The following is a 24,513-nucleotide window of genomic DNA, read 5'->3' as shown; positions in this document are numbered from 1 at the left end:
GTGTGTGTGTGTGTGTGTGTGTGTGTTAGTTACTATTCTGTAATCATTTTGAATGAGTAACCAATGTCTTATACTGGTGAGTATTCCATCTGACTTGGATAAGGATCCTGAATAAAAACTACTCATTGTTCATCTGCTTCATTTGCTCTGTACATGCATAGTACTACATTAGGTCATGTGCTCCAGGGAGTACATATGTACTCACTTCTGAGTTTAGAGTGCTGCTAAGAGAGAGTTAGAAACATGAAAAATTAGCTTTAACAATTAATATGTCAAGTATAATGTTTCATTAAATGGTTTAGAAAATATCATCTTGAATAAATCAAAATAAGGGTTTATATATCTTTTTATAAACCTTATAAAATATTTTGCTTGAGGGATTCCCTGAGCTCAGAGGGGAGAGCTTTGTTTGAGACCTCCACTTTAGACTTTCTCCCATGTAATGTCTTGCTGTTGGTCTCTGCACGTGTTTCCATGGCAGCCAGAGGAAGCCTCTCCAATGATGACTAGACAAGGCACTTATGTATGAGTATAGCAGAATATCATTAGTAATCATTTTATTGATTTTCTTTCTTTGTTTCTTTCTTTCTTCTTTCTTATTTATTTATTTTCAGGCTTGTAGTGTTTGGTTTTACCCTACCTAGGTCTTTGGGACTATCAAGTCTCAGATTCTTGATTATCAAAGCAGTGTTGGGGATGGGTTCCTTTTAGTGGACTGGACCTTAAGTCAGATTAGACATTGGTGTCTACTCCCACAAGTTCTGTGTCTTCATTGCCTTAGCGTTTTGCAGGCAGGACAGTTTATACGACACAGCTTTTGTGGCTGGGTTGGTGTCTATATTTCTCTTTTGGGAGCCTTCAGAGTACCTTCCCGCACTAAAGAGACTGGAAAGTAGGGTGAAGACTCCAAGGAGGCACCAACTAGACATCTCCACATTCAATGAGTTGTGTGGATGTTGCCATCTGCAATGGGGCACCACTGTCAGTCTTCAGAGAAAAAGACGGTAACAGAGGGTCCTAATTAGGATCACCTTCATAGATTCCAGGAAGTTCCCTCTGCATTAGGTTTCCATGCTACGCTCTTAATACTCACCAATTCCAGCTGTATTTCCCAGCACTATCTCTAAACCATCTACTCCCCTGCCCAATCACCCACTTCCATCCCTACCCACACCCAGTCTGTCTGCAAAGTCAATTCTATTTCCCCCTCCCAGGGAGATCAATGAGTCCCCCCTAGAACCCTCCTTTCACGTAACCTATCTAGGTTTATGGATTATAGCTTGGTTATCATTTACTTAAGGCTAATATCCACTTGTGAGTGAGTACATACCATATTTGTCTTTCTGGGTCTTGGTTACCTCACTCAGGGTGATCTTTTTCTATTTCCATCCATTTTTCTTTAAATTTCATGATGTCATTGTTTTTAACAGCTGAGAAATCCTCTATTGTGTAATGTACCACATTTTCTTTTTCCATTCTTCTGTTGAGGGAAATCTAGGTTGTTTCCAGTTTCTGGGTATTATGAATAAAGCCAAAATGAACATGATTGAGCAAGTATCTTGTAGTAGGATGGAACACTTCTTGGTTATATGTCCAAGAGTAGTATGGCTGGGTCTTGAGGTAGATGGATTCCCAACTTTTGGAGGAACCACTATATTGATTTCCATAGTAGCTGCACAAGTTTGCACTCCCACCAGCAACCAAGGCATGTTCCTCTTTCTCCACATCCTCACTAATATGAGCTGTCACTTGTGTTATTGATCTTAGCCATACTGACAGATGTAAGAATCTTAATGTAGATTCTTCTCTTGAGAATACTGTATTTAAACCTGTTACTTATTTTTTAATTAGATTATTTGTTTGCTATTTTTATATCTAGTCTCGAGTTCTTTATATATTATGGATATTAGTACTCTATCAGATGTGGAGTTCATAAAAATCTTTTCCCATTCTGTAGGCTGCTGCTTTGTCCAAATGATGGTGTCCTTAGAAGCTTTTTGGTTTCATGAAGTCCCATTTATGGATTGTTGATGTTTTGTTTGTTTGTTTGTTTGTTTGCTTTCGAGACAAGGTTTCTCTGTGTAGCTTTGCACCTATTTCTGGAACTCACTCTGTAGCCCAGGCTGGCCTTGAACTCACAGAGATCTGCCTGCCTCTGCCTTCCAAGTGCTGGGATTAAAGGCTCATGCCACCGCCACCTGGCCTGATTGTTAATCTTAGTGCCTGAACTATCAGTGTTCTGTTCAGAGTCTCCTGTGCCAGTGCATTCAAGGCCATTCCCCACTTTCTCTTCTTTCAGGTTCGGTGTATCTGGTTTGATCTTAAGTTCTTTGATCCACTTGGACTTGAATTTTGTGCTGGGTGTTAAATATAGATCTATTTGCATTCTTCTACATGCTGACCTGACATCCAGTTAGCCCAGCATCATTTGTTGAAGATGCTACCTTTTATTCCAGTGTGCATATCTGACTTTGTTATAAAAAACAGGTGTCCATAGTTGTGTGGATTTATGTCTGGTTCTTCCACTTAGATTGTGTAGATTAACATAACTGTTTTTATGCCAATACCATGTGGTTTTTATTACTATAGCTCTGTAGTCCCACTTTAAATCAGGGATGGTGAAACCTCCAGCAGTTTTTTTTTCTTTCAGTTTGTTTATGTGGTGGATTACACTGACTAGTTTTCTTATGTTGAACTATCCCTGCATCTCTGAGATGAAGCCTACTTGATTTTGGTAGTTGTTCTTTTTGATCAGTTCTTGGATTTGGTTGGCAAGTATTTTACTGAGTATTTTTTGCATCCTTGTTCATAAGGGAAATTATTCTGTAATTCTCTTAATTTGTTGATTCTTTATGTGGTTTGATTATCAGAGTAAATGTGGCATCATAAAATTAATTTGGCAGTGTTCCTACTGTTTTTATTTTGTGGAATAATTTGAAGAGTATTGGTATTAATTCTTCTTTCAAAGTCTGGTAGAATGGTGTTCTGATACCATTCGGCCTTGGGCTTTTTGGGGGGTGGTTTAGAAGAATTTTAATTACTGATTCTATTTCACTATTTAAATCTCTTTAAATTTAAATTGTTCATTTGACCTTTATTTAGTTTTGGTTAGTGGTACCTACTGAGAAAATTATCCATTTCTTTTAGATTTTCCAATTTTGTTGAACATTTTTTTTGGTATGTCCTTAAGATGCTCTGGATTTCCTCATTGTCGCTTATTATGTCTTCATTTTCATTTCAGATTTTGTTAATTTGGATATTATCTCTCTATCTTTTAGTTAGTTTGGATAAGGGTTTGTCTATCCTGTTGATTCTCTCAAAGACCAACTCTTGGTTTCATTTATTCTTTGTATTGTTCTCTTTGTTTTTATTTTATTGATATCAGCCCTCAGTTTGATTATTTCCTGCCTCTACTCCTCTTTCTTGTGCTTTCTTCTTTTTGTTCTAGAACTTTCAAGTGTACTGTTAAGTTGGTAATATGAGATTGCTCCAATTTCTTTCTGTAGGTACTTAGTGTTACGAACTTTCCTCCTAACACTGCTTTCACTGTGTCCTATAAGTTTGGGAATTCTATGTATTCATTTTCATTGAATTCTAGAAAGTCTTTAATTTCTTTCTTTATGTCTTGACCCATGTTTTTCATTCAGTAGAGAATTGTTCAGTTTCCATATCTTTGCAAGCTTTCTGTTGTTCCTGTTGTTAGTATCCAGGTTTAATCCATGGTGTTCTGATAGGATGCAGGGAATTATCTTGGTTTTCTTGTATCTGTTGAGACTTCTTTTGTGTCTGAGCATGTGGTCAATTTTGGAGAAAGTTCCATTCTTTTGCTGAGAAGAAGGTATATTATTTTGTGTTTGGGTGAAATATTCTGTAGATATTTCTTAGGTTCATTTGGTTTACAACACTATTAGGTCCAGTATTTCTTTGTTTAGTTTTTGTCTGGATGACCTGTCCATTGGTGAGAGTTGGGTATTAAAGTCTCCCACTCTCAGTGTGTGAGGATCAATATGTTTATTCCTGTTTTTTTTTGTTTTTTTTTTTTTTACAAACTTGGGTGCCCTTGTGTTTGAGGTATAGATATTAAGAATGTCGTCTTGGTGGATTTTTTCCTTTGATGAATACGTAGAGTCCTTCTCTATTTCTTTTGATTAGTTTTGGTATGAAGTCAATTTTTATTAGATATTAAGATGGCTATACCAGCTTGCATCTTATTTTCATGTGGTTAGAATACCTGCTTCTAACCATTTACCCTGGGGTAATGTCCTTGATGTCGAGGTGTATTTCTTGGATGCAGTACAAGGACAGGTCGTGTTTTCATATCTGTTCTGAGAGTCTGTGTCTGTTTTATTGGGGAATTAAGACCATTGATATCGAGCAACATCAATGACCAAAGATTATTGATTCTTGTTATTTTCTCATTGTTGTTGTTGTTGGTGGTGGTGTGTATGAGTGTGTAAGTGTGTGTGTGTGTGTGTGTGTGTTTGTACTTATTTTCTTTTGATTTTACTGATGTGAGATTATTTCCTTCTTGTGTTTTCAAGTGTATAGTTAATTTCCTTAGGTTGGAATTTTCTTTCTAGCACCTTCCTTAGGGCTGGATTTGTAGATAGATATTGTTTAAATTTGACTTTATCATGGAATAGCTTGTTTTTTCCATGTATGGTTTTGAAAGTTTTGTTGAGTATAGTAGTCTGTGCTGGCATCTGTCATCTCTTAGAGTCTGCAGGACATCTGTTCTGGGCCTTTTGGTTTTAAAGTTTCCACTGAGAAGTCAGGTATAATTCTAATAGGTCTGCCTTATATGTTACTTTGTCTTTTCCATTGCAGCTTTTAATGTTCTTTCTTTGTTCTGTATGTGTTATGATTATTATGTGGCTAGAGAACTTTCTTTTCTGGTTCTATCTATTTGGTGCTCTGTATGCTTAAGAAGCATGCAGATACTGGGTATACTTACAAGCATCTCCTTCATTAGATTAAGAAAATTTTCTTCTATGATTTTGTTGAAAACATTTTTGGGCCTTTGAGCTAAGTTTCTTCTACTTCCTCTATTTCTATTATTCTTAGTTTTTGTCTTTTCATAGTGTTCCAAATTTCATGAATGTTTTGTGTGAGAATTTTTTAGTTTCGACATTTTCTTTGACCGATGTATTCATTTCTTCTGTCATATCTTCAAAGCCTGAAATGCTTTCCCATTTTTAATATCCTGTTGGTCAAGCTTGCCTCTGTAGCTCCTGTTCAAATTCCTAAATTTTTCTGTTTCCAGAATTCCTACAGTTTGAGTTTTCTTTATTGATTCTATTTCCAATTTCAGGTATTGAACCATTTTATTTATTTCCTTACATTGTTTGTTTTTTCCTGGATTTCTTTAAGAGATTTATTCATTTCTTCTTTAAGGAACTCTATCATATTCATAAAAGCTGTTTTAAGGTCTTTTTCTTGTGCTTCAGCTATATTGGAATATTCAGGGCCTGCTGGGCTCTAGTGGAGACATATTGCCTTGACTGTTATTGATTGTGTTTTTATGCTGGTGTCTAAGCATCTGGTTTTGGGATGATTGAAGTTTTGAGTACTGGTTTCTGGATATGTCTTTGTTGGGTGGGTATTTTGCTTTTTGGTTTCTGTCTCCCCTTTGGAGTTCTGGGGAGTGTGATGCCTGTGTGTTGCCTGTTTTCCTGGCCTGCGCAACTGGCATGTTCACAGGGAATGTCTGCTGGTTTTGGAGGCTGGGATATTGGGATGAATTGGGAGAAGGAGGTTTGGATGAGGAGGAGGATTGGATGAGAAGATCTTTGTGATCCATTGGCGATGGGGTCAGAGAAGAAAGGAAGAACACAGAAGGTTTCCTGTTACAGAGTTGAGGATGAGACTTGGGTGGGGGATTGGATCTTAGGATAAGTAGGAGAAGTGTGGCACCCCCTCAGCCTATTTTTTCCATGGGGAGAGTGGCCCTTCGGTTTGCAGGGCATGCCTGCTGGAGTAGGGGTCTGGGCCAAAGTGGGTGAAGGGAGGTTAGGAAGAGATGGTCTGTGGGATCCACAAGAGCTGTGGGGAGGAGGGAAGGAAGGCTGCAGGTGGTGTTCTTTTGAAGTGCAAGGGATGAGACTGGAGGATTGGGTCTGTGGGAACAGAGATGATGGAGAAAATCTGTGGGCAGCCAATCTCCATATTAAAGTTTTATAACGTCAATGTATATATGAAGTATTGCATCAGATATAAATTATGAAATAATTGTAAACTGCATATAATCATTTTGGAAATGAGCTGAAAACAAGAGTATTATAGATTGACAAAGTATTATATACCTGGCAGGATGTTCAGAAAACTAAAATACACATGCATGTGGTATGATGTGCATGTTCATGTAGGAAACGTATTAGATTAGAAGAGTTGGCAAGAGCTACTATGTGTCAAAGAGTTTAAGTCTCTGTGGAAGAGAGGAAGCACGGTTAAAGGCTGGGGCTGTAGCTTATTAGAGCAGCAGTATTGTGCAGCATACATGAGGCCTTCGGTTAATCCACAGTACCGCTGCAGGGGGCAGGGTGTCAATTTTAAGGTTTGTAAGATTTGCAAAAGGTCACAGGATTTATTGAATGAAAAATGAAAGGCAGAAAGCTCAGTTAAGATATTGGCGTTGGAAATCTTGGTGGAGAAAAATGGCGGTTTCTGCTTTGTCAGTAGAGATACGAGGCAGTAGATATGTGGGAGAGTCATGGTATTCCGGAGTCACAATTAAGAAAGCTTGATGAATAACAGTTAAAGACAAATTAAGCTAGGGTAAATCTCATATTAATGCCTTTGATTAGTGTGTGAATGGGACATATAATGCAGGACAAGAATCCATTTTTGTGGAAAGCATAATCATGACTATATTGTACTTTTGGAGTCTAAGGTTTCTGTCTTTCAAATGGCCACATGTTACAAATGAGAGGGAATGTACTTAGGTATTTGAAATGGTGACTAAGCTGGAGGTAATGATTTTAAGACATTGGCTTATACTGAAAGGTAATCTGTTTGAGTAGCAAATATAATTAAAAGCTTAATTATAGTTTAGCTTATTAAATTTCTATTCTGTATGCTCTATAATGCAGATATTATGCTTACATAGTAGGCATGGTTATTATTTATTAATCAAATATTTATTTGTTTTATAAATGCTCCAAAATAATTTGCTTTAGAAGTCATCATGATGAAAATGATGGAGAGAAGCTCTGATTGAGCAGAGGGATGCTCTCAGTGAGTAGCAGATTCAATTAATTTTGATGAGCGTGTGGATACCTTGTGTTGTAAGACAGAACGTAGGAGATAAACATCAGTCTATGTTTAAACGCTGTGAAAGTACAAAGTCCATCTGGAAAAGAGTTCAGCTTTGGGCTGTCTGTGAAAAGTGGTGTGCCTTCAACAAAATGATACCAAAAAAGATAACTCCAAAGGCTGGAAACCACATTGGGGCAAAGACAAGCCAAAAATAGCAGTGTCAAAGTCGGTTTAAACAACCTGACATCGGATTCCCTTCGTTTGATCTTCACCACAGCAACCTGGGGTGTATCAGACCACTGCTGCACTCTAAGTCCTCAGACCACTGCTGCACCCTGAGTCCTCCGACCACTGCTGCACCCTGAGTCCCCAGACCACTGCTGCACCCTGAGTCCTCCGACCACTGCTGCACCCTGAGTCCCCAGACCACTGCTGCACCCTGAGTCCCCAGACCACTGCTGCACCCTGAGTCCTCCGACCACTGCTGCACCCTGAGTCCCCAGACCACTGCTGCACCCTGAGTCCTCCGACCACTGCTGCACCCTGAGTCCCCAGACCACTGCTGCACCCTGAGTCCCCAGACCACTGCTGCCCCCTAAGTCCCCAGACCACTGCTGCACCCTGAGTCCCCAGACCACTGCTGCACCCTGAGTCCTCAGACCACTGCTGCACCCTGAGTCCTCAGACCACTGCTGCCCCCTAAGTCCCCAGACCACTGCTGCCCCCTAAGTCCTCAGACCACTGCTGCACCCTAAGTCCTCAGACCACCACTGCACCCTAAGTCCTCAGACCACCACTGCACCCTAAGTCCTCAGACCACTGCTGCACCCTGAGTCCCCAGACCACTGCTGCACCCTAAGTCCTCAAATGGCTCCTCATCACTTGCTTCATGACAGCAAAGGTCTGTTGCACAAAGATTGCTTCCGTTCGAAACTGTTTTGTACCATCTGACCTGTCACTTTAACCTGTTTCAGCTCTGCTTCCCACTGTGCAAAAGCTTCCCCCAGATCAGTTTCGTGGCTGTGTTCGTAGCTTGAGCTGCCTTCCCCATCATACACATCGCTTAATCTTACTGATCAGCGTTCTCTGATTAGTCCGTTTTAAACTTAAGCCCCCACCTTATGGAATGCCCTTTCTCCATTCACTTGTGCCCCCATATTCCCCTGTTGGACACTTCATAAATTATGTTTTGGTTCTCTCTGTCTTCTTTTAATGGGACATAAGTTCCCAAAAAGTGTCCCCTGCCCACCCCCATGGCCACTACTCTATTTCCAGTGCCTCTAATAATGCCTAACATATAACTGACACCTCAAATCATTTGTCAAAATCATAAAGGAGTAGAGCATGGAGCATTTCATATTGCAAAAATTGTTAAGATATGTCTGTGGCAGGTGTACACATTTTAAATAATGTAAACATCATAGAGTATTTACTAAATCAGGTGTATGTTTTCTCTCATCTCAGAGACATTTAAAATAAAAATTACATTTATTTATTTACTTAACTTTGTGTGTTGTAGTGGGCACATGGCAATAGTGTGGTTGTAGATGTGAGTGAACAGCTTGCCAAAGTCTTTCTGCTTTTTGGGTTTCAGGGATCTAACTCAGGTCATCAGACTTGGCAGTCAGCACCTTTACCCACTGCAACATCACATCAGTCTTGTGAATTCACTTTTATTGTTGTTATCCCTGTGTTACAAGTGAGGAAGCTGAAACACAGAGCTTTACAGTCTGTCCTAGAAAGTTCAGTGAGGAGGTTGGGCAAGGTAATCAGGTCCTGGCATCTACTTCTTGTCTTGCTTCATTCACTGTTTTTCATAATTGTGTTATTGTCTCTTAAGTTTTATGATCTACATAGATTCAAGAAAATGTAAATTTTAGATGTTTACAGAACCATGAGCAGAAAAACACAAGACATTTTCAGACATTATATAGCAATAAATGGTCTGTTTAAAACCAAGTTAAAATGATATAGACTCTGAATCTTTTTAATGTAATATAATTAGCATCATTACTATGATCAAATAGTAGGTGAACATACATGTTTATACCACTATGGGACAAACTGTCTCTGTGTCCTTCCTGCATGACTTTAAAAGAATTATAGTACATAACAATTAAAATAACCATAACAAGTAGTTATCAGTTATGTGGAGCCAATGAGCATCATAAAAAAAAGTGCAATTCTTTACAAACATGAATGAATACTGACTGACCGAAGAAAAAGAACTAAACAGCCATCTATGTGGTGAAAGGAACTAATGGTGAGTCTGTCAGTACAATATGAGTTAAGGCACAAAAGTTAAAGTCAGAGGATAACAGATTAGGCATTATTCTACTTTGAATTTACTTCTCACCTTGGTCTGTCCTTAGCAGCTGCCCTTTATAACCTAGAGATCTCTGTGTTTCAAAACTGACTCCACCTTTTAAAGAATTATTTTCATTTTATGTGTGTAAGCATTTTGCCTTTTTGTGTGTCTGTACACCATGTGTATACAGTGCCCTTGGAGGCCAGAAGAGGGTAATGGATCCCCTGAACCTGGAGTTAAGGTGATTGTGAGGTGCTCTGTGGCACCAAGGAACAAACCCCATCCTTTGGAAGAGCAATCAATGGTTTTAACTCCTGAGCCATCTCTCTAGCCTCAAGCTCTATTCTTGGTAAAAGCCCTTTCATGTTACTACCTTTTTCCATACACTAAGCAACTCCTACACATTTCTTACCACCTTCTTTGAAGTTTCTTCTTATGGAGTTCATGGCTCTGTAACTTTATTTACTATTCTTCAAATGGAATCTCACTGTGTTGTTTTAAACTAGGAACATTTGCAGCATTCTAGGAAGTGAGCATGAAGTCAGAAATTCTGAATACCCCTTTTGGGAAATAAATTTGCAAAATTTTAAAATAAAACTATCACTGCGTAGTGTTTTGAGCAGGAGAACATTTAACATGCCTTAAGTTTAACTAAGTAATTGGTTTCTTCCACTGTGCCCTTAAAAACTAGTCTTAAGTATAAAAAGGATTTGATCAATAGGCTTTCACTGTAGAATTCTGCTTCATGTAAAAAAAAAATAAGGAGTTTAAGGGTAAATCAGATGCTGTGCCTTCTTTCTATTTAATGATATTAAATATTATAGAATCATTTAGCATCACATGAACATACTTCTGCATTATTAATGCAAATAGTATATAAAATTACATTAGAACTGCAAGTATTTTAAATTGCATGCAAAATTAAACAAAAATACTCTCAGTGAGTAAGTGATATTGAAAGTGTTCTTTTCATTAAAAAAGAAAAATTCTAAATCATATTTTAATCATTAATTCATTCACATTAATGTGTAAATATTTCCAAAGGGAGAAAATCAACCTATGAAAATAGAACAATACAATAGCAACAGATTTGGAAAATACACCCCCATTCCCAGAGCACCAAAAATGAAAAAGAAATCACTCATTTGCATCTATTAATATTCCATCACTCACTATTTCCTACTATCTCATTTATTTTTCAACATAGTGAAGTGTTGGCTTGATAATTTGTCACCAATTTCTGCTTGACTGAATCCTTCACAGAAAGAAGGAGAATTTGAAGAGTTCAGCAATATGAAGAAAATTCAGTAACTTCTGTTCATATTTTCAAAGTACTGGAGTGATATTCCTAAGCACTAAAGTAAATCATAAAAATTATTTGTAAAAATACACATTTTTAAACAGTTTATAAGCACATTTTTAATAAAATCAAAAATTAAAATAGATTTTTATAAGCAAAATATTTCTGTTAATATAATATGTCCAGACTTCATTGTGGAATAGTACCATTATGGATATATGTAAGAATGTTGTGCAATCAATCCTCTGGGGATGATATGGCCTTTGCCTTCTTGAACTGTCAGCAGCTGTGATTTTCTGAAGGAGACCTGCATGAGGTTGTGCCCTTTGGTCATGGAAAAGAGGAGTGTATCCAGAGGTCCTGTCCTTCCCAAAGACATTTTGTGTATGGTAGGAGTGGATTTACAAGACCCAGCCCAATCTACATGGATTTTTAAGTAGTTAAGAGTTACTGGGAGACATTTTCTTCAGTGTTGTAGTTGCCCAAAAAATTGCACATATTCCTGTAAGTAAGCCTTCACCTACCTCCTGCAAGTAACCTCAATTAAACTTGTTTCATTAGCTAGACTGAAGTGGAATTCCTTCTTTGTTTTACAACTGGTACCCTATGTAAGGTATTCTATTAGGAACATTCCTTAGGAATAGTTCCCATAATCGGAAAACACTTCATGGTATGGCAACTGTAAAGGTTTCCTACATCTGAGCATATTTATATTTCTACTGAGCATGTAGTTTTACCTGTGAGATTCCTTATCTACACAGTAAGAAGTGTTGGAATTTGTGTTATTTAGGGAAATTTCATCTTAGTTTTAGTCTGATCTATTGTTTTCCCTACTGATTAGGTGTGAAACACACATTTTCAGATTCTGTTAGAACAAAAGATCAGTATATAATTTCTGCAGGTTTTATTTTCCATTTTTCTGATGAATGTCATGGAGTTTCAGAAGTCATGTCACATCACAAAAATCTCTCATTCTACTTTGTACTTTGTAGCATGAATCTTAAAAGTTCTTATTAATAAAATCAAACCCGAGCCAGGTATTGGGGTGAACACTGGAAGATCAGAGAGACAGAACAAGCCACAGCTATCTCACCTTGCCAATTCCTCAGCTGGTCCTGTTTCCTCAGGTTGGAAGCCTCTGTGTCCTCATCCGGAATGGGTCTCAGCTGAATTACTGCTCAAAAGCCTGAATGCTTAACCAGCCAAATGCTTAACCAGCCAAATGCTTCTAGTTTCTCATCCTCACACCTTATATATCTTTCTGCTTTCTACTACCACTCTCTGGGATTAAAGGCTTGCTTTCTGGGATTAAAGGCACGAGTCACCATGCTTGGCTGTTTCCAATGTGGCCTTGAACTCACAGAGATCCAGAGGGATTTCTATCTCTGGAATGCTAGGATTAAAGGTGTGAGTGCCACCATTTTCTAGCCTTTGTATCTAGTGGCTGTCTGTTCTCTGACCTCAGATAAATTTATTAGGGTACACAATATTTTGGTGAACACAATACCACCACAGTACTTGATTGCTAAACATCTGAGAATTGTTAAGTTAGCTATAGAACTTGGGCATTCTTTTATTTTACATTTGCTTGGAATACATCCCAAGACACTGGATCAGGATATGATCCTTCATGATACAATCTCTAGAAGGAGTGTGTGTGTGTGGGGGGGTGTTTGTGTGTGTGTGTGTAAAATTTTGGTTTTTCATAGGTAAGTCTTATGAGAAGAAATATGGTGCAGATGTTTCTGCACACAAGTTTTTAATTATTTATAACTCCAGCAAATTTAATTAATTGTAAGTTAAAATGAAAATCTTAAATGCACATAATTGTGTGGTGCCTTATTATCTGGATCACTCTGTACATGGCTCTCATATTTAGCATGAAATATATGATTTTTTTCCATTTTAATCTCATATATTTCTATGTACCTAATACATACCAGTAATTTCTTTTTATACTAGCAAATATTATATGAATAGTTTATATAACAAAAAATAGATATTGAGAGCTACTATTATACTAAAATTAAGTATGTTATTATATTTTTATAGTTAATTTTGTTTCACATTACTGTGTGGGACAGTCTCATCCCACATGGATAATTCTGAAACAATTGTTTTGATTATTATGATACAGAAGGAAATAAGACATTGGAGAAATTTTGAATAAGGAATATTTTCCCAAATGTTAAAAATAGACAAGTGAAACATCAAAGACACTAACATTTAAGCAATATTTTTTATTTTTATTGAAAATAGATTCTTCTTTGAGACATAGCATCCTGACCACAATTTCCCCTCCATCCCCTCCTCCCAGCTCCCCCCACCAACTTCCCTGCTCCCACAGATCCACTCTCCCTCCATTTCCTCTTCAAAACAGTAGGCCTCCAAGAGACGACAGCCAAACAGCACAAATACAAGAAGACCAAGCAAAAGCCCTCATATTGAGGATGGGCAAGGCAACCCAATAGGGGGAAGCGAATCCCAGGAGCAAGCAAAAGAGTCAGAGACCCACCCACTCTCACTGTGAAGAGTTCCCACAAAAACACCAAGCTAGCAGCACATACACAGATCCATGCAGGCCCCACGCTTGCTGCCTCAGTCTCTCTGAGCCCGTGTACGCCTTGCTGAGTTGATTCAGTGGTCCATGTTCTCTTGGTGTCCTCCATTCAGGCCCTCTGACTCCTATAATCTCTCCTCTCTTTCTTCTGTGTGGTTTCCTGATCTCTGAGGGGAGGGACCCTATGGAGAGGATGGAGACCTCCACTTTAGACTCTCTCTGCATAATGTGTCAGGCTGTGGGTCTCTACACCTGCTCCCATCTGCTGCAGGAGGAAGCCTCTCTGATGATGACTGGATAAGGCACTGATCTATGAGTATAGCAGCATATCATTAGGAATCATTTCATCTTTCTTCCTTCCTTCCTTCCTCATTCCCTCCCTCCCTCCCTTCCTTCCCTCCTTCTCTCTCTCTCTCTCTCTCTCTCTCTCTCTCTCTCTCTCTCTCTCTCTGTCAGTCATGAGTCATGTTTTTTTTCTACCCTAGGGCTATCTAGTCTCTGGTTTTTGGTCATTCTGGCAATGTAGGGAATAGGCTCCCTCTCTTTGTGAGGGCCTCAAGTTTAAAGCAAACATTGGTTGGACACTCCCACAAATTATGTGACACTGTTGCCCCAGCACATCTTGCAGGCAAGACAGAGTGTAGCTTGAGGATTTTGTAGCTGGGTTTTTGTCCAGGTTTATCTTTTCATAGCGTACAGAGTACCTTCTTGTACCAAGACTAGAAGGTAAGGGTGAAGGCTCCATGTCAGCTCCAGCTAGACCTCTCTACATTCAATGAGTGGTGAGGATGTTGTCCTTTGCAAAAGGGCCTGCTGTCAGTCTCCAGAGAATGACTTTCTGGCCTAGCATCAGTCTGGGTTTTTTATGGAACTCCACGGGACCCTTTGGGAAAACAAGCCAATGAATGCAACCAAGTTCCACCACTGGAAGCCTTGCCTGGCTACACAAGATGGCCAGTTCAAACTCCATAACTTCCATTACTAGGAGTCCTCACTAGGGTCACCCTATAGATTCCAGGAAGTTTCCACTGCACTAGGTTTCCACACATACCCTCCAAATGCTCACAATTTTAGCTCTCCCCAAAAATCTCTCCCTCCACCCCTCTCCCATACACCGGATCCTTCCGACTCAAGTCCCTACCCACTCCCACAGTCCGTCAGCAGAATTTATTCTATTTCCCTTTCCCAGAGAGATCCATGCAGTCCCCGCAACCCCATCCCACCCCCAGAGCCCTCCTCTTTACCTAACCTCTCTGGGTCTGTGAATTGCATAGCTTGATTATCATTTACCTAACAGCTAATATCCACTTGTAAGTGAATACATACTATATTTATCTTTCTGGGTCTGGTCTATTATCTAAAGTATGGATATAACTTGTCTAGCAATTATGACCTATTCATCATTGGAAATTAAAATAAATGGATTATAAAAGTTAATTTAAATAAATTTATTGTTCAGCATATATTCAACATCTGAGCACTTCCAAAATCTGTCAATTGTCTTTTATTGACCAGTTTTTGATGCTTAAATCAAAGAGTAAAGAAAACTGTAATAGCATTTGCAGAAATTATTCAGATAGCCAATGAAAATTATCCTTTCTGTCAGCATTGCTAATTTCCTTTGTGCCATTTTATTTAAGAGAATTTTCAAAACTCTGCAATAACTGTAAAAAGGATGTTTTCTGTGTTTTTAAAGGAAGTGTGTATTTGTCTCTAAACACAGCTTAGAGATGTTTTATTTTGTAGAAAATGGCCCTTTCTTAATAATTGCTGATGAATTGCCTTCCGTAAGTTTAAGATTCTCTTTCCTAGTATTTCTTTAGTTGATGTTAAATGAGAAACTTTTCCTGTCAGTCTTCGTGAACCACATGATTTCAGATCTTATTGGTGTCTTGTCTTGCTAAAGGGGCAAGAAAAGAGTCGGCACATCACTCGCCCATCCTGAGAGCTAGGGAGAAGGTGACCAGAAACTATCGTGGGAGTTCTGGTTCTGGGGTGTATCCCTAATTATGTTATTCTTGATATGTTCATAGAATCAGGCCTTCTGAGCAACTTTAGTTGTGTGGTTTAAAAAGCTGAGGATACAGGATGCTATACATAGTCTCACCTGACTTGCTTTTTAAAATTGAGATTACAATGTATTCTAACTATTTTGGTATACACTTATGCAATGAATTATTCACCCAGTTTTATAACATGTATTCAGAAAGAAGGTTCCTGGGTATGCATCATCCATCCTTGTCATTGGTGCTAGTTATTGCTCATATTCTTCATTGTTTTTGTTAGATTTGTCCTTGTGTCTGTATTAATTTTAAATGTCATTAAGAGTAGCAAATTAAATGTTTATCTTAAGTGACAGTTCATCATTTATGAATGTAAGAAACTGGTATCAGCTCACAACCCCCAGAACAAATTCTCAGCACAAAGGATATTTGTTTGTCCCAGAGAGATAAAGGGTGGGAAATAAGCAGCAAAGACAGAAGATAGAAGATGAGGGAGAAGGAAAGGGAACAAGAGAGAGAGGGAAGAAGTATTTGTCCCAGAGGGGGACAGAGGACTGCCTCTGGATAAAGAGGAGACAGAGGGCATTTCCCATAGGAAAATGACAGTTTATAAAGGTAAAAGTAGAAACCCTGCTTAGGATGGGGTGTTTAATTTTAATGGGACATGTTAATTAAGTGATTCGAGGGGGGCTTTTGACTGTGGGACTTCAATACTTTGATAGCTTGACTTTGATAGTCAGCCTCAGGAGGAGGAAGTGGCCAAATAAGGGAATAGACTTTGGTGGCTGGCTTTAGGAGTGTAATCTGTTTTAACAAGTCAGAGGGAATAAGGGAGAAAGGTAAGGCCTGCCAGAGCCATGTTTGACATGCTCGGACTGGCCAGAGTCCTTTCAATCAATATGTACATTACTAAATGTTCTAAGATTGTTTTCTCAAGAAATCTTACACTTTGTTGTCATATATTAATAAACCCAGCATCAGATGCACTGCTTTAGTAAATATGTGCATGAATACAATGTATACCATGAAGTGAGCTTGAGGTTAACACATTGTTGAGAAACCAAAAGAAATATACAACTTGTTGTTTTCTTTTGTTCTGCACTTTTTTCCATGTTAATAGCTTTCATGAATGGCTTTAATAATAGATTGTGTTTCAGAAGACAGATATCTATAAAATTCCTTGGAGATACTGAAGTTGATGCACGGAAATATTGATTCTAGAGCTCTTTACAATAATTTCTGATCAATTATCTGCCTCACCTAGAGCACTTATGCTAACAGACATTTTAATGAAACATCAGAGTCAGTTATATGAAATTTGACAGACATGGTAAAATGAAACTCAGAATCATTAAACTAAAGGGAGAAGAAAATTCTGTTCTAGTTGCTTAGAGGCACTCTTTAAGGCCAGGCATTGATATACTTGACTGTGTATTATATAAAAAAAATATTTTCTAAGAAATTTTCAAGGGTATATGGAAAGATGAAGACATTATTATTATTATTATTATTAGGGATTTTAATAAAGTATTTGTAAATAGTGAAGAAAAAGTTTACATTGCTCCTTCTCTTCTTCACACAGGTTATGTGGGTATGCAATTTATGTCGAAAGCAACAAGAAATCTTAACCAAATCTGGAGCGTGGTTCTTCGGAAGCGGCCCCCAGCAGCCCAGTCAGGATGGGACTCTGAGCGACACAGGTACAGGTGCTGGATCTGAGGTGCCCAGAGAAAAGAAAGCAAGACTCCAAGAGCGATCGAGGTCCCAGACACCCCTGAGCACAGCAGCCGCCTCTTCCCAGGACACGGCGTCCCCTGGTGCACCCCTGGACAGGAGCAAAGGGGCTGAGCCTTCACAGCAAGCCTTGGGACCTGAACAGAAGCAGGCATCAAGGTCTAGAAGTGAGCCCCCCAGGGAAAGGTAATAACCAAAAAAAAACTGTAAGCAAATGTTGATGGCTTACTGGAAAGCACACCTGTTACCAAGGCCCCAGCCTCTATTAGGAGGGGTATGTGGAAAGATGACTCCTGAGGCCCCATATTCAAGGTGGCAACAGGCCTGAGATTTCTGTCTGCCTCTAGAATTATCTCATTCCATAAGAGACGTGTGTTGAGAAGCTTGTCTTTCATATCTTGCACTGATGCCCCTGAAAGTTATGTCAAGCACTTGAGTTACAAACTTCTGATGTTAAGCCGAGAAAGGCCCTTAAAAACACTATTTATAGATGTGGCACTTGGGTGGAAAAGTGTGCTCTTAAAGCATATGACACAGAATCCGACCAGTTGAGAGGCATGGTGGGACATCAGAGATGGCCCTTTGAGTACATTTCTCTTACGCTGCGCTGTCAAGGTAGTGAGAAATGTATCAAGCAAAGTGAAGGATGATGCTGTGGGTACCTGCGTAGGCATGTGTCCTGAAGTAAAGAGGTCTTTCTAAAGGATACCATTGTCGATAGTATAAGTAGTCAAGGAAGGCGGAGGAGAGGTAACTGGCAAGGTAGTAAGCGAAGGGGTTGACTTAAATAGATTTTTATCTTAGGCATAATGGAAACCCACTGATGGAAGCAAGGGATCATGGGACTAGATAATGCACATCAAATGTTTCACTCATCCATCCATTTATCTGAGTTGATGCTCTCCACTAGAAAAGATAGATGTCGAGGACGGGGCTCCTGGTGTGTGAGCCCTGACTGGTGGAACTTGACTAGGCTTGATTGCTTCTGTTCCTGTGAAGCACTGATTCATGCCACCAGGTAAGGAGTAGTCTCCACCTGCGGCAGCGTTCTGACCTCATTTTCAAACAGAATTTTACACAGGATCGATGACTTCAAAGCAAAGCACGTCTGGATTACAGTCCTGATTCCGGCATAATGGGCAGCGATAACACACTTTGCAGGGGGGTGCCAAGTATTAAGGGCGAGCACAAGGTCCCAGGACGGCCTGTGGTGCCACCCTAACTGAATATGGCTGTGATTTCAGCCAGCACTCATCAAAGATCACTATAATTAAACTCGGTGCCAGGAACCAGAGGGTGCAGAGGCGATGAGGACATATCCTGTTTCTCACACTATGGAGAAACAACCTCCGAGGGAAGACAGGCACCTAGGCAATTAGGGTGTTGATTGATTGATCAGTGCTTGAAAATACGTACAGTACCCCGGGAGCTCTAGAAACAACAAAAGAAATGGCTTTTGCATCAAGCCTTATCAGATCCCCAGATGTTAGAGGGGGAATAGACAACAGCAGCGGAGAGGATGTGTTCGCAGAACTTTTTTGAGAGAAGATAGACAGGGCATCGGAAGCCCTGTAGTGACAACAGAAGGAAGCTCAGTTGTTCGAAAAATGTAGTGTGTTATGAAAAAAAAATATGGTACCTTTATGTAGCAGGAATCTTAAAAGTTCTTATTAATAAAATCAAACCCGAGGCGAGTTACTGGGGTCCATGCTGGTAGATCAGAGAGACAGAACAAACCACAGCTATCTCACCTTGCCAGTTCCTCAGCTGGTCCTGTCTCCTCAGACTGGAAGCTTCTGTGTCCTTATCCAGAATGAATCTCAGCTGTGCTGCTCGAAAGCCTGAAGCTTAACCAGCCACATGCTTAACCAGCCAAATCCTTTAGTTTCTGGTCCTCACGCCTTATATATCTTTTTGCTTTCTACCACCACTCCCTGGGATTAAAGGCTGGCTTTCTGGGATTAAAGGCGTGTGTCACCTTGCTTGGCTATTTCCAAAGTGGCCTTGAACTCACAGAGATCCAGAGGGATTTCTATCTCTGGAATGCTAGGATTAAAGGTGTGAGTGCCACCATTTTCTAGCCTTTGTATCTAGTGGCTGTCTGTTCTCTGACCCCAGATAAATTTATTAGAGTACACAATATTTTGGTGAACACAATACCACCACACCTTTACATGTGACAAAGATGGTAGAGCCGTAAAGTTGATAAGGAAGAAAGAATCAAGTCTGGCCTATGATGAAAACCTACATAAAATCCCAAGGATTCCAGAGGCATGTTGACCCTTGAAATACAGCATGAACACTGCGAAAGGCAGTGGTCTATAAATAGAGAATGGAGACTTGGGTGCATAAGCCGAAGCAGGCCAGGTGACAGTTTGGACTTGGGCAGCCTCGGAGAAGCAAGATTGGAAGGATGACTAGTTTCTTAGCTAGATAGGGTGACTAGTTGCTTTCTATGATTGAAAACATCTTGACCGTAGTTTGAGCATTCATCAGGAGCTGGCAGTAACAGAACAATTAAAGTGAGTAATAAGAAAAAGTATCATTAGTTGGGCCCCCCAAACAGAATGGAGAATCCTACCATGTGCATAATACTCAACCTTCCTTAAAGCACCCTCACTGACGGTTCTCCTTTAAAGATCGTATGAACGCTGCATGGTAACCACCCATTACAGCATCTCCAGAAGAGTAAACTGTTTTGACATAAACTTCTAGCAAGTGCAAGCAAGCAATAGAATAAACGAATGAACTATTTGCATATAATACAGTCATGGCATCTTTGAAAACTGTAGTTACTAACTACTAATACATGGTGGTGTCAGACCCCTTCTCTTGAAAAATTGCAACCCCGCACTTTAAAATCGACTTTCAGGTCCATGCCCTTTTCATTTTGAAGTGCCACTGTGATATAAATACCTCAAGCAGAACTCAGCAGGCTTCTTTTCATTCCTTGCCACTTGCTCCCCTTCTGTCCTCAATCGGTCTCTCTCCCTTACCCACCCCACAGTGTATTTTAGCAACTACACTTTGCTAATCCACAGTAAAAAACGACTAAGTTTACTAATTTATGCATATACACACATATATGGATACACACACACACACACACACACACACACACACACACACACACACATTTGGACATGTGAGCAAACACTGCTGCCCCTGGAGAGGATTCTCCACAGTCCTTAGAATTCCAAAGCAAACCTGGGGTTGTCTCCACTGTAACTACACATTAGAATTAGTCCAGAAGGCTCAGCCAAGGCAAGAATGTTTTCCAGCTACTAATGGTGTAACATCAGAGATGTCCCAGGCCAGGTGTTTCGTACGGAGAAATGATGAAGGGGACAGCTGAAGACTACTACCCTTACAGGATTCAAAGTCCTGCCAAATCCCTTTTCATTTTATCATTGCCTGCAAAAAATGTATAAAGAAAGAAAAAACTCAAAAACAAGTTTCTACTTTGAGTCTCTTTTGAAATAAGGAGGAAGGAAGGAAGGGAGAGAGAGGATGAACCTTTACACATGGCAGCATGTGTGAGCTGAGGATGCTCACTGGTACAGTGACTGCCTGGCATGCCCAAGACCTTGGTTTTGAGTCCCCTGGTGCTGCAAGAAAAAGCCATGTAAACATCAGTATTTCTATTAATGGTAGCTGAGAAAGTTAAAATATAAGCTACAGTTCAGCCATTGTTTTCTGATTAACGGTATAAAGGAAAGGCTTGGGTGTCCACAATTAAGTCAAAATGAAATCTGCTGTTACCAGAGTGCTATGAGATTTGGTTTCTGAAATGAACACAGATGTAATTATAAAAGTTTCATCGATAATGTCAAGAATTGTAAGTTTACAATGTTCATATATACATGTGTGGAATATACATTTGATCTGTAATGATGTATGCTTATCTTTAGAAGTTATATTATTATCCATATAATTTCTATCTGAAACATTTTAAGTGACAAGGGAATGTAAACATAAAACATGCCTATTGAATGAATACTCATAATTTTTATTTAAATGCAAACTTTAAAAGGCGAAAATAAGTTCTTGATCCCATTGTAATGCAAAGGGTTCACATTTAAAGCTTAATCGGTACATAAATTTAACGGGGTTATTTCAAATTTTAATTAGACACGGAATTCTAACTAATCACATGAAATCATTGATAATAACTTAGGCCTGAATGCTGAGACAAGGATGTTTCTTGGTGTGCTGTTTAAATTTTTATCAACTCTTCTTTGGACTCCACAGGAAGAAGCCTCCAGGGCTTTCGGAGCAGAATGGCAAGGGAGGCCTGAAGAGCGAGCGCAAATGCGTGCCTAAGTCCGCGGTGCAGCCCGGGGAGGGGACCGCGGAAGAGCGGGAGCGGAAGGAAAGGCGGGAAACCCGCAGGTTGGAGAAAGGGCGCTCCCAGGAGTACCCGGACCGGCCGGAGAAACGAGAGGATGGCAGGGTGGCGGAGGACGAGAAGCAGAGGAAAGAGGAGGAGTACCAGACCAGGTACCGCAGCGACCCGAACCTGGCGCGCTACCCCGTGAAGCCGCCTCCCGAGGAGCAGCAGATGCGCATGCACGCCCGGGTGTCCCGCGCGAGGCACGAGCGGCGCCACAGCGACGTGGCACTCCCGCACACCGAGGCTGCAGCCGCGCCGGCCGAGGCCACGGCGGCGGACAAGCGCGCGCCAGCCGCCACCAGGGCCTCTCCGCCCGAGTCCCCCCGCGCGCGCGCGCCCGCCGCCCAGCCTCCCGCCGAGCACGGCCCGCTGGCGCCACGGCCCGTCCCGGGTCCCGCAGAGCCGCCCGAGCCGCGCGTCCCCGAGCCGCTCCGTAAGCAGGGCCGCCTGGACCCGGGCTCGGCCGTGCTCCTGCGCAAGGCCAAGCGCGAGAAGGCAGAGAGCATGCTGCGGAACGACTCGCTGAGCTCCGACCAGTCCGAGTCCGTGCGACCGTCCCCGCCCAAGCCGCACCGGCCCAAGCGGGGAGGCAAGAGGCGGCAGATGTCGGTGAGCAGCTCAGAGGAAGAGGGCGTGTCCACCCCGGAGTACACCAGCTGCGAGGACGTGGAGCTGGAGAGCGAGAGCGTGAGCGAGAAAGGTGAGCGCGGCTCGGAGGTGAAGATGCGCGCGGACGTTTGCGGCCGGAGATGCTGGGCTGGGGTACCGCTGTGCCAAGCGCACCTGCGCCTGAGAGATGCGCAGGGATGCCGGCCGCCGCCACGGAGATGCTGCGCTCCTAGGTCCCTGTGTATTGGACGCACATGCGCCTCCATCCCCCTTCAGATGAGTCTGTGAGCAGCGCTTAGAGGCATGTGGCCCAGGGTGGATGCATGCCTACTGGCTTTAGACGTCCACGTGCTGAGGTCACAGATGCAGGTGAAGGTGTTTGTGTTCCAAACTTAGAGGTGGAAACCTCTCAGGTAGAGATGCAGGCAGTGAAGGGTGGTGCTTTTTTTTTGACTGCCAGCTCCAGTGTTTGAGTGAGGAGAGTTTCTTTCTGGTTTTGCTTCCTGTTATTCAGGGAACTAAGAGTGCAGTTTTACGTTTGAAGTTCTTATTTGGGGATGCATTTGTTTATGAGGGAGGCAACATATTTTCTAGAAAACTGAACCATGTGTATAAACGAGTGTTTACCCCGTAAAAACAAAACAATAAAAAGTTCACTTGTGCATATTCCATTCCCAAAGGTAACTTTCTCCGATTTCAAATTGATCCTCCTCAAAATTTGTGAATAGATTCAAAATGATGTTATTTGAGGTCTTACATATTATGTTGCTTAGTAATTTTGGGGAGGGGAGTTCACATTCCAAAGTAACTGAGACAGTGTGATAGGCTTTTCCCTCTAAATCGGTATTTCACAGTCTTACAACCATGTATAACTATTCAGGCTTAAATTAGCCGAAGTTCAATAAACATAACAGTTCTGTTCCTTAATCTCACCGGCCACATTTCAAGTGCTCAAAAAAATCTATTAAAAAGTGCTGGTGTAGGAAATGCTTCAATTTAAAATTAAAATTACATGCCTGTCTTGGAGGGTATTCACATTTTGATGCTGTTCACTCAGATAAAGCTGCCTGCAGTTCTAACTTCGGTGGTGACCACCTTCCTTCTGATATAGGTGTTGGGGTTCCTGTGTGTTTATTAATATATTTGTATTTGAGTAGGGCGATTCTTCTAGGTATCCTATCTCTTAATTTATAACTTCTAGCTACATACTATATTATATAATATAATGCTATATTACTATATACATACTATATCCATTATATTTTAATAATGGATTTTGTTTTTAAAAATGAGTTTTTTTTTCCCCCATTGTCTAGCTACAAACTGCGTGTGCCTGGGTCCTCTCCATTTCTGGCACCTTTTAGTGCCCACACAGTGTGGAGCTCTGTATAGGTACAGTTAAAAGATGTCATTCTATCATTAGTGTTACTGCAAACCAACTGGAAATAGTTGTCTTTGGAATTCATATGTATCTAAGTTATATATTGTCTCTTTTAGCTTACATTCAGATGGCATCTCTTTGTAAGGTGCATGCTGACTACGGGCTTTTACAGTCAACTGACAAATAGACTGCCTCTGATTTCCCCCCTGAAGGAGTATAGTAGGAATTAACTACATAAACACACATGTTTGACTAGTGTGTGGATAACGACTGATGGGGGAGTAGACATGCATAATTTCCTTAAAGGAAAGTATCTACAGCAAGTATGAATCCGTTTATGCTACATAACAGGATGGATGTGGACTCTAGTCATCATCTCTACATTGCTTATGGTAGCAAAAGGTGATCTAAGGGAACCCGACTACCTGCATGGACAAGCAGATGCAGGGCTTGGTGTGATGTGTGGGGTTTGTTACCTCTACAGGCATCCTTCCCTGTGACTTCAGGGACCTCCTGGAACTGACATAATCTCACAAGGCAGAGTGCAAGCTCCTCTTCTGGAAATATAGGGACATCATGAATCCATACGTCTTAATTTGTGCATAACCTCACTTTCAAGTGAATTTTTAAATTCCCTAGCATCAAAGTTCTGCTCCGACATTTTAATCCTAAATTAATCTTTACAAAATGAAATATTAACCATAATATAAATAACCTCTTAATAGTAGTATAGCCCAGACATTTTCTTACTCAAAGTTTATTTATAAATGCTACCATACCCCACAATTCCCTAAGGGCTGTTTTGGCATCCATGACAGTCTGATATACCCTGTGATGCTGCACAAGTTACTTAACCTTCATGTGTCTTCATTTCCTTATTGGCATGAGTATCTCGCTTGAAAGGTTGTTGAATGAAAGATGATGCATATGTATCAAAACCAGATGTTAAATTAGCATTCTTCCTGTCTTGA

General features: G+C 40.5%; 1 protein-coding gene across 21 annotated transcripts in view; it reads left to right on the top strand.

Moving 5' to 3' along the window:
* The window catches only part of Rims1 (regulating synaptic membrane exocytosis 1), a 480,632-nt gene that overhangs the window by 247,272 nt on the left and 208,847 nt on the right, over nt 1-24,513 (top strand). For all 21 annotated transcript variants that reach the window (XM_076557945.1, XM_076557944.1, XM_076557939.1 and 18 more), the window contains 2 exons: nt 17,008-17,345; nt 21,411-22,252. In XM_076557945.1, the coding sequence (XP_076414060.1) occupies nt 17,008-17,345; nt 21,411-22,252 (1,180 nt within the window). The remainder of the gene's footprint in view (nt 1-17,007; nt 17,346-21,410; nt 22,253-24,513) is intronic.

The sequence above is a fragment of the Peromyscus maniculatus genome, chromosome 21, assembly GCF_049852395.1.
Source record: "Peromyscus maniculatus bairdii isolate BWxNUB_F1_BW_parent chromosome 21, HU_Pman_BW_mat_3.1, whole genome shotgun sequence".
Taxonomy (NCBI): Eukaryota; Metazoa; Chordata; class Mammalia; order Rodentia; family Cricetidae; genus Peromyscus; species Peromyscus maniculatus.
The sequence above is the reverse complement of the archived record's forward strand: the minus strand, read 5'-3'. Positions and strand labels throughout refer to the sequence as shown.